The sequence below is a fragment of the Antedon mediterranea genome, chromosome 11, assembly GCF_964355755.1.
Source record: "Antedon mediterranea chromosome 11, ecAntMedi1.1, whole genome shotgun sequence".
Lineage (NCBI taxonomy): Eukaryota > Metazoa > Echinodermata > Crinoidea > Comatulida > Antedonidae > Antedon > Antedon mediterranea.
Window position 1 is genome coordinate 7269983 of NC_092680.1, and position 11984 is coordinate 7281966.

Below are 11984 nucleotides of genomic sequence, written 5' to 3' on the forward strand. Positions count from 1 at the left end.
TCTGATTGGACGTCCTATGGTGGAACTAACAATCTGATCAAACACAACTTAATAACATTTCAACATTGCTTTTTGCTGCTGCTAAGAATGCAGCGGTTGTAATTGATCTCGTTCTGCAACCATGTCGGAAGCAAGATATTTATATGCAGCAATTTAAGGCAAATTTACAATGGCTACTATCGTTATTGAAGGCCCAATTGAAGGTAGGTTGATAAGCCTGGAGATTGCTGTAATCTATTAATTCCTTGTCATATTCTTCAAGATATGTAGGACCGGGGACCATGGTCAGTCAAAAATACTGAACTATCTATTGCGTTGGCAGGACTCCTCATTGTCTACCAGTAAAATTCAAATTCTACCAACGAACGATTTTTAAAATTTATGTGACACCATGCATTATTTACTCCACAAAATTAAATGTATATGCCCGTAGTTATATGGTCATCGTGAAAACTGAGAAAATGTGACACTACGCGCACACAGCCAGGGAGTTGTAATACAACTCCCTGCCCACAGCAGAGCCATTACTTTTAAGTTAATACCAGGTTCATGCATTACACAGGAACAAAGGCTTTAAGTCCCATCCAAAGGACGATGCAGAGAGAAGGATGCCCAATTCCTACTGTGCTCCATGTCGAGTTTCGCCGTGCTATGGAAGAACTAGTATAGCAATTTCAGTGTATCATGAAATCCTATTTCAGAAATAATTCATTTTTACTGAAAAATGTCCTTCAAATGTTTTTTTTTAATTGAAACAATTAAAAATGTAAAATTCACTGTTTTGTGAAGAACCAATAGATGACCAAAAAATAAGTTTATGTCAAAAGATTGTGAACATTGGTTTTATAATTTTTGTTCAGTAAAAACGGGATAACAATTCCAATGGTTTTTAACTATTTATATAGTAATGAAAATTGAATAAGTACAGTATTCAAACACTTTGTATGTGTGCTTATATTGTAATTGTCAGGTGCATGACTAGCTTGGTTTTGCTGCACTGTACAAATAAACACCGTCAGTTTATGGAACACAATGCATTGGAGTTATCCAATATCATAAGGGTATATCCACAAGCAAGGGTAATCCAGAATGAATTACAAAAGAGAGGACACATCTAACATGTTGGTAGATTTTAGAGAGTTGGTTCAATTGTTGTTGACATTAAACTAAATGAATTTAATACTGTATAAAAAAGGCATTTTTTTTTCAATCTTGCAATTTCTGAGTGCGGCGATTTTATATATTGTTTTAAATAAGAAAATGTTTCACTTTTAACATCATGTGACATTTTAACCAACAAGAAATTTAAGCTTAGATTTATGTTTATAGCACTGTATATTACTTGTGGATTAATACGTAATTGCTGTATGTCACAATGTTCAACATGGGAGAGAGTCACCAAAGCAGATCCAAAACTGCCATAAAAATAACTGTTTCATCTGCTTTTCTCTTTAAGCAATATCTGAATACAATAATGTACAATATTCAAATACATTTTTATTTTTAATATTATATGGATGGATAATAAATCAGAAAAACTTATTGCGAAACCTGTACAGAGGCACCTTAAAGCTAAATTTGTTTTGGCATAGCTCCCTACAAAAATCCAAAATACACGCTGCTAGAAGACCCACACCCCAAACTTTTTTATTTACAAATTTAATTTTATTTATTTTAAGGGCGGCAAAATATTTATTTTTTAATAAATGTATTTTGTTAATAAAGGAAATATATGTAGGCCCAACAGCCTATAACCCTCAGTGTGATAATAATAATGGATAAAATAGGGTTAATGGCCATAGTATGACACTCTGATGATTCACAAGGTAGTAAAGTGCAATCTGTTCTCTCTAGATATTTATAATTTTGCAATTTCCGAATACTTCAAAGAGTTTCAATGTATTTCATTGGTTAAAATTGTTTTCCTCTCAAAACTAAACTGGGTTAAACCATTATCTGTGAAAGGTAGAATTGGTAATCACTCATGAATATTATTCATATAACAACACAGTGGATATTTACATTAGATATCTATATGTATATTGTCCTTTTGTTATTAGACTTTGTACTAAAGGTTAATATTAATAATAGGTAGAGATTAATATATGTTGTTGACATGATTTCAGAGCTAGAACCAACACACAACAATCAATAAGTATAATTGCTACAACTATGTTATGACGTCTCCTCAAAAAACTATTTCCACATACATGCAGGATTTTGAAGCTGATTGAGCAATTATTGATAAATGAAAGCATTGTGTGAATTGGTTGCATTGTTTTGCTTCCTTCCAGGGATTAACCTATTGGATAATAATTACAATTGTCACTTTGAACTTCGTTTTATGTTTGACACTTGCATTATATTGTATATTATTTCCTGTTAATGTCTCATGATTATATTAACTATTAATTAATTTATTAAACATTGTTTCATACTGGATACCTATTTGCAATGGAGATGGATGATGATGATACTAATACCTCTTTACTGCTTACAGAACAAGATATCCCGCTTGAGACAACACCCAAAAATGAAGCCAATGGAATTGAACCAGAGACTGTTACTGAAAAAGAACTGAAAGAAAGAACACAAGCCATCGTCAACCCAGAACAGGTGGACATAGCCTTCCCGATTAAACAACTAAGATTTCGTCGAGAGATTAAGTTAAAAATTATGGTTTTGTTTCTCTTTTTTGCAATTGTTACGGGAGTGGTATGTATTTACAAATTTTTCGAACCAGACAGTTTATACTTTGAGTTTGGCGAAACAAAATTTGATGTAGAGAGTCACATGTTGGAGGTTCGATACAATGATCAGACAGTTCTTTTAGGTACTCTGGGTCAACAAATCTCAAAAGATGTCAACCCATATTATTGTCACAATTCAAAAACCGAAATTTGCCTGAGGTGGATAAATTTAGGATCTTTGACAATAAAACAGAGTGTGTTTGAGTCAACAGAAATATACCACGTGACGTGGATAGCATGGAAGAAAAATCAACAACTCGTTGATTGTTATTCATTCGGTGATAATTATTCATGGTATGGTGGCGGTATACTACCTGACCAGTTATGGCCAGTTCAACATTGGAATAAATCGCAATACGTACCTTTCATAACATCTTCTTCAAGCAGTCTTATTAGTGGTTACGGACATGAGGGATATGGCTCTGTTCAAGAGCGTTATTTTTTGTCTTCCAGCGGTGTGCAAATCATCATCAACAGTACTAACCCACTTTTTGTAAATATCTTCAATCAATCACAAATTTGTTTCAAGTCTATGTACTCTAATCCCTACCTGAAGTCGATGAACAACCAGTTAGAATTACAGTACAGTATTACTGTTGATAAATCTGTGTCGACTGTTTACAAATATGCAAAATCTAACATTTTTCCAGAAACATCAACACCTCAGGAGTTTTTAATCGGTGATGTTATTTGGAGTTTACAAGATGTTATACATGGTGATTGTATGACGCAAACAGACATTTTAAATTTTGCTGATGATATACTTTCACATGGATATAACGCAAGTATTTTAGAAATCCCAGAAGGCTTTGCCTCAAATTACGGAGATTTTAACTTTGATCGTGAAAGGTTTCCGAATGCAAGTGAAATGTTTGAGGTTCTTCATAGAAAAGGTTGGAAAGTTATGTTAGTGACAGGTATATTTGCAAATACGGATGCTAATGCATTTATAGAAGGTATTTCACAAGGATACTGGGTACAAGACCCACGAGGAGAGGTACCTGGACTCGTGCAATGGGATTACGGTATCGGAGCATTGCTTGACGTAACGTATGATAACGCCATTACGTGGTTTGTCAACAGATTAAACAATTTCAGAAGAAAATATTATATCGATTATTTTACTTTTAAATATGGGCAAGCCAGTTATCTTCCGTTTGGATTTAAAACAAAAATTAATCTTGCGAATCCGTCTGATTTCACAAGATTATATGTAGAAGCAATAACACAGGTTGATGGATGCTTAGCAGTGACGTCGGGTTATCAAAACCAAGACTTAGGACTCTACAGTCAGCTTGAACCCCTACATCCAACATGGCTACCTTTGAAAGGTTTAAAGAGTGTTATTCCAACTGTTCTTAATCTATCAATTCTCAACTACCATTACTTTATCCCAAGTACAATCGGTGGTACAATCAATGTAGCTGAGAATTGTAGTCATATAGACATTGAATACAGTGTCGACCCAGAGTTATATATCCGATGGGTTGAAATGCAAGTATTTTTTCCAGTTATGAAATTCTCAGTTCCCCCATGGAAATTAAGTGATTCTGTTGATAATATTGCTAAAAAGTGGGTCAAATTTCATGGAAATTATTTCAAAAATAAAAATGCTCAACAATTGGATTCATTTGAGGAAGCGTTAATAAAACCAGTTTGGTTAAGTGGAGACGTAAAAAATGTTGAATCCAATGTTATTGAAACGTCATTTATGGTCGGAGACTCAACAGTTGTTGCTCCTATTTTAAATTCCAAAGAAAATAGCAGAAAAGTTTACTTGCCTGAAGGCAAATGGTCTAGTCCATTAAGTAGCGAGTTATTTCAGGGTGGACAAACAATAACAATCACAGGTATAAACACTGATAGTATTGCCTATTTTGAGCTTATAGATGATGAACTTCACAAATAAAAACACAATACGTCTCTATATTATACATATTATGACAAATATGCACACACAATTTAAAGTAAATATTTGTATGATATAAAACAACACTGTAGATCTTAATAGGACCTTCTTTTTTTTTAGAAAATATAATATTTTCAGTATTTTTTTATATTTATAAAATGGTATCAAAATTGCATATATAGATTTGTGCATTAAGAATTTATATCTGTTTTATAATGTCTTTATCCAAAATAAGAAATTTAAAATATTTTTTATTTATGAATGTATATATTGAAGTGACATGCTTGTATAATATATAAATTCTATAAATTCATTATTCAAAATACAATAGAAGAAATATATTATAACAATATTTTATTTAAACAAAATGAAAAGGAATTAAATTTGTATATAAAAAGGATATTAATTTAAAATATAATGGACAGTACAGTACCAATCTTTTGTTTTATGTTTTATTAAAATTAGTATGCTATCTGTATGGAGGTTCTACAGAGATTAACGTAATATTCAGAATTAAACAAACATTTAGCGCAAATGGCGTGTCATTAAATACTTGAGCTGGAAGAAAATCAAAATAGCCCGCTTATGGTTAAAGATTAGAGTCTATAGCAATCTGTAGGAGGCCTACTGTAGAGACGGATTGTTGAAAATAACTTTTAATAGCAACACTAAAAAAATTGATTTAGGAAGAGTAATTTGGAGCAGATTGTCATTTTTGAAATTGTTCATTATACATACTAGGGCATTGAATAGTTTTGTTAACATGGAATTTGTAACATTGATTTGTATTAGACTGATGGCTATTGATGACATTTGAAGACATTGATAAATCACTGTGCTTGTTTGTTTGACAATTAATGTGATTACACATCAATACTTTTTGATTTATGCAAAATAAGAGTATAACAAATAGGAAAATTAAACAGTAGACAACATGGCACGATAGCTTGTCTACACTTTACCTAACTGGCAGTATTTCACATTTATCTTTCTTTTCTAGATTATAAAAGATCAGTTTGACAAGTTCAAAATGATTGAAAATCAATTCAAGTGATCAAGTTGAATTAAAAAAATCAACTTTAATCCAGGATTTGGTTGGTTGTTAAATGTAAATTGAATTTCCAAGTGAAGAAAATGACACATTGATTTTTGTATAAAACAAAATGCTATTTAAGATTTGATATCATTTTAAAAGGTGTGTATCAAACATTCCATTTTACTGCGAAATAAATCTGAATTAGATTTAGTAGCATTCATTTTTTAATAAAATAACAGGCCTAAATATTATTATTAAAACAGAAAATATTTATTTATTTTTATAAGCATAAGGACTATATGTGCCCTACCAACCAACTTACATGTTAAATTCAATTCAATTCAATTCAATTCACATTTATTTACTCATCGTTTATAAATACAGTTTCATAGCATAAATGATGGCAAGGATCCTGCATAGAGAAGTTTACACTTCTGTTTTCGCAGGACCCTTTTACATAAAAAACATAAAACAATAAACACAACAATAGATACAAAATTTAAAAAAAAACATTTCCTATATACATTTTAGAGTTGTTCATCATCAAAAAGCGATACTGTTTTTCTAACATGATTATTTATACATTTTGTCTTAAAAAAGAAGATATTCAGTTTATTACTTCCAGTACATGTGGATTCTTTCTATATATATTATAACAAAAGTATGAATACATATAATATAAAACAGGCTATGTGTGTATACTCGCACACACCAACACAAATGCATAATATATGCATCTATATTTTATGAGTGAAGCATTTTAAGTTCTGTAATTCGATAAAATGTCTCTTTTTACATATTTTTTTAGTATTTTATAATTTTTGTTAACAATATCTAAGTGATTTCTACAGAGCTCGTTCCATAGTTTCGGTCCGTGAATACTGATAAAATGTTGACCAGACGTTAACCTAGAGTATGGTTGTTTTACGCTACAAATATTTCGAAGATTATGGGTAGTATTTTCGTTTCTTTTGAATATCATTTGGATTCGTCTGGGTAAAACATTGCTTTTAATCTGGCCCATGAAACCTAGGACGGTAACTCTGTTGATATCTTGTATGTTAAGTATATTTAATTGCTTAAACAGTGGCTCAGAATGTTGCCATGGCTTTTTAAATAAAATTATTCTAGCAGCCTTTTTCTGGAGTTTAAGAAGAGATTCTAGTGTACTATCATATGTACTGCCCCAAATAATGTTTCCATACTGAAGGTGCGGTAGAATTAATGTATTATACAAATTTGTTAAAATATAATTAGGAAAAAAATGTCTAGTTTTTATCAATATTCCAATAGACCTAGCGGTTTTTTTGCTAATAAGCCTTATATGATTTTTCCAGCAAAGGTTCTCATTTATTACAACCCCAAGAAATGTTACATTTTGTTGTTGTTCTAAAGTAATGTTATTCATTTTCAATTCAATGTTGGTTGTAATAATACGCCTTTGGGCAGTTTTAAAGATTACGTAATTTGTTTTGCTGGTGTTTAATAAAAGTTTATTAGCTTTGAACCACATATTAATTCTATCTAGTTCCACATTCATAGTGTTTGCCAATGCGTTCAGGTTATTTCCACACTTGAATCCTGTTGTATCATCGGCAAAGCTAATTAATTCAATTTGTGTACTTGAGTTACATATATCGTTTACATATACTGTACAAGAAACAACAAAGGTCCCAAAACGGACCCTTGTGGAACACCAATACTAGTCTCCTTAATATTAGACGAAGTACCATTTATAAAAACATATTGCTTTCGTGATTTTAAGTAGTTACTGAACCATTTTAGTGTAACACCTCTTATACCATAGTGGAATAGCTTGTTCAGTAATATACTGTGGTCAATAATATCAAATGCCTTTGACAAATCCATAAATGTGGCAATTACGAACTCTTTGTTTTCAAATGCCTTTAGTATTTTGTGGATCAGATCAATTATAGCGTGGGAGGTTGAATGATTGTTTCGGAAGCCGTATTGCCAATCATTTAGTATATTGTAAGTTTTAAAGTAATTATACAATCTGGAATGGACTATCTTTTCAAAGATTTTAGAGAAAATTGGTAGTAGTGATATCGGGCGATAATTTGAGGCTAAATGACGGTCCCCTTTTTTGTATATGGGAATTACTTTTGCAATTTTTATCTGTTCCGGTATTGAGCCGGAGTGAAGAGATACGTTAAATATATAAGTCAAGGGCTTTACAATAGCATCACCAACTGCCTTGACTACCTTTGGTGAAATATCATCAAAACCAGGTGTTTTGTTTGCATCAAGTGATTGAATCACTTTTAACACTTCCTCCTCATTTACATGGTAGAAAAACATAGAGTTACTTTGCCTGTTTAGCAGGTAATCAGAGTATTGTGCCGTTGATGGCTCAATACTGTCTCGTACCTTGAGACCAACATTAATAAAATACCAAATTTGTTTCTACCATCTACTGATAAGTCCTTTTTTTTACAAAATTAAAACTACATATTAATAGTCTTATGGAATGTGAAGCTGTCAATACATGAATTAAAAAAGTAAATAAAAAAAAAAACTATTATAAATTGGAATTTATAGCACAAAAATAAAATATAAATTCAACTTTTAAATGTAAAATTTCTTTGAAAAAAAAAATGTTTATAGCAATTTATTACGGTATAACCAACAAAGTAAGAAGAGAGAAGTTTGATTAATGTAAAAGATAAGAATTTATTTATTAAATCCAATAATTCAGTTATTAAGATATGGATATATTCAATATTTTCAATTTAATAAGAAATAATTGCATAGTTTGCGTAAGCTGAAATAATATTTATTTTCTATTAGTATTTCTAAAAGGTTAGGATGACAATGATTAAGTGTTAATGAGTTGGCGATCTGCCAATGATGCAATGAATAATAAAACTATCCCATCATGCATCATTCTCAATCAAAACAGCAAAGTGTCAACACTTAACATCTGGCAATTAAATTCTTGTCAACTATTGGTGCCTCGGGATTATACAATTTGATAAATACCATGGCAACCAAGAGGGCTTTATGCATAATTATGATTTAAATATTTAAAGACAAAACAGGCATACACTATCTAAAGATTCAACCAATCAGAGCACAGAATTTTTGTCAATTGATTTACAGCCAAAAGTTGAAAAAAAATTTATTATAAGTTGAGATAGTTTGCGTTGAGTTTTTTATTTCAAAAATATATATATATATATATATATATATAATTCGTGGTAAATTTAACGCAGATCATGAAAGCAAAAGTGCTTGATACAAAATGTATATATATATTCTGTGTGATCCTTAAAAATAAAAGCCTGTATTGTTTATGTATTTACTTCATTATTTTCGTCAAATATTTTTCTGTATAAATTTAGAAAAAAATGTAAATAAATAGTAAAGGTATTCAGATTTGCAAAAAACAAATACAATATATATAATTATATGATACAATATGAAGTGATGGCAGTGGAAAAGATTAAATAATATTTTGATTTAGAAAAAAACTGATGATTGACTTCTTTTTGTTTGCAACACATTTTTAGTGTGCTATGTACGATAATAAAGAAACGGCTATGAAACCTGCAATGAAAACAGTCAAAAGCTTCTCATTTTATTTTCTGTAAAGTGGGTTTTGTTTTTATAGAAATGGATTCTTTTATTCTAAATTTTCTGGAAATTACACATGACAGTCGACTAATAACAAAAAAACAATATTATATATACATTATACACAATAATAGATATGAATCCCAGGGCTAGGGCACGTACTCATATATAAAATATATTTTTGTTTGTTATTTTTTTTTTATATTTGGATATGCAACCTCATAACTTCCATCCATCACATAAAACTTGTCTTTATTGTACTAATATAGCATAACATTGATTGCATGTGAAATATAAATCTAAAAAAATAAGTAATCTTATTACTATCAAATGTTTTATCACCTGCAGAAATCCATATTGTTGACGTAAGCATATTTTAAGATTCGCTTTTAGAATAGCTGTGTTTATTTATTAAAAGAGTTTAGCATAGCTAAGCTCCTGGCTTTAGTGCAGTATAGGGAATAGATGGATTTTGTCTACACAACGAGTTCTAAATGTGCTTTAGAGTAATGTTTAGTGGAGATGAACACCTTTACATTTGTTGTTTCAACCAAAAGAAAACTGTTATTGAATGTCTATGAAAATATTGTTTTTAACAGAAAGGGAGAAACAAGCCAGCAATGTAAAAATAGTAATAGTCAAAGTATGTTGGAGTTAAGAAAAACTGTCAAAGTCCAAACCCTGTGGCACATCCAGGATTTTGAAAAAGGGCCAACATTTTAAAATCTATCAGTAACCAACTCAACCTGACTAATTTACAGGGCCCCTGGAGCCAACCACAGTCCAGTTATGAGTGTGCTGAATCCTGTTTTTTGTTTGTTTGTTTTTTTTGTGCTATTGTTGGTTCCTTTATGAATGACTGTGAATTAGGTTCACTTTACATTTGCCCTGATTACTGTCAATGTTGTCTATTATCAAAGATATGGTGGGTTCTCTTGATAAATTGCATAATTAAAGATTAAATGTTAATAAAAGTTTAACCTTTGCTCTCTGGCATGTGCCTACAGTTTATATACATACAAGATAAAACATCGGAAGGTTGTTAAAGTCGCACCGGCTTTCATTTGAACCTATATTCAGAAGAAAGTCACAGAGCTGTCTGACTGATGGTGTACTTGTACAGCGGATTTAAATTGAATCTGTTTCGCAAAATTATCACAAGCTGGTGTGTGATCCAATTTTTGAAAAGTTATAAGGTATCTTGATTTAATGAAACATGCAAGTCGGAGTTAAAGTGGCATTGATTACAACTGCAGTTGTAGTTGTGGTTGTAGGTATAGTGTGTACAGTGTTGTTTACTGGTGATAACAGTGATGACCAAGATGGCAACAATAAGCATTACAATTTCCAGATGGCTAGTCAAGAATTAACTATCAAAAGCAGCAATGGAACACTTCTTACTGGCAAGCTTGGATCTCAGCTGTCTATGTACGATATTGCCGAGTGTAGCGATGAACAAGATTGCTTCATCTGGGAAGACAAAGCAAGGCTGAAGATAAGTACAACAATTATAAGTAGTCAAATTTCTTGCACACGTTTCTATTGGGAAGTGTTAAATTCCATGACCAATGATCTTATTGATTGTTTTGAGCTAGGTCATTCGCATTGGTATGGGTCAGCAGAGATGTATTACCAGTTTTGGCCAATTGAACGCTGGAATAAATCGATGAAAATGTATGTATCTGGCGATATGTATGCAGATTCCCAAGATTGGGGCTCTGTGATGGAACCATACTGGTTGTCTTCAAACGGTGTAGCTATCTGGGTTGATAAAGACACTCCACTTCATGTGAGTATTAACTATAATAATGAGGGAAAAGTTTGCTTCAAAAGTACTTACAGTGACTCATATTACCAACGACCCTCTGGAAAACTTCCAGTTATGATGTATGACATCTGTACAGCTCATAACATCAGAGATGTACATCTTTACATGACAGAGCAATTCCTTGGTAAACCTTCAGGAATACCAGATGATCGAATGATATCACTTCCAATCTGGTCAACTTGGGCAAGATACAAGATCTTTATCAACAACAGTGTGATTCTAGAATATGCACACGAGATCATTGAGAATGGTTTTAATAACAGTCAACTGGAGATAGACGATGGTTATCAGAGTAAATACGGAGACTTTGACTTTGATTCAGAGAAATTCCCCAACCCGGCGGAGATGATCACAGAGCTGCATAATCTTGGATTCAGAGTAACCATGTGGGTAATGCCATTTGCTAATATAAACTCTGATGCATATGCTGAAGGGAAGAAGTTAGGTTACTGGGTAAAGAAGCAAGGGTCAGAAGACCCTGGATTAGTGACATGGTGGAATGGTTTGGGTGCATTACTGGATGTTACAAACTCTGATGCATGTGATTGGTACACTCAAAGACTTGTGGACATTCGCAACTCATATGGAATAGATTCTTTCAAATTTGATGCTGGTGAAACTAACTACTTGCCGAAAAATTACAAAACAGCCGGTGAATTGTATAACCCTGCTGATTATACAATGTTGCATGCAAAAATGGCTGCCAGTCTTGGAAACCAGATTGAAGTGCGAGCCTCTTATGGGAATCAAGACCTTCCAATATTTGTAAGAATGATGGATAAAGATTCCAAGTGGGGAGATGACAAAGGCTTGCTAACTATAATCCCAACAGCATTAACATTCAGCATACTAGGCTACCCATTT

General features: G+C 31.9%; 1 protein-coding gene across 2 annotated transcripts in view; it reads left to right on the forward strand.

The window, feature by feature from the left end:
* LOC140063156 (myogenesis-regulating glycosidase-like) overlaps nt 1-11984 on the forward strand; it is a 21081-nt gene continuing 9097 nt past the window's right edge. Inside the window, exons 1-2 of one of the 2 annotated variants that reach the window (XM_072109613.1) lie at nt 1-203; nt 2501-4801. In XM_072109613.1, the coding sequence (XP_071965714.1) occupies nt 170-203; nt 2501-4659 (2193 nt within the window). In that variant the 5' untranslated portion in view covers nt 1-169 and the 3' untranslated portion in view covers nt 4660-4801. Of the gene's footprint in view, nt 204-2500; nt 4802-11984 lie in introns of those variants that run through there. The other variant, XR_011847576.1, reaches the window with a different exon arrangement.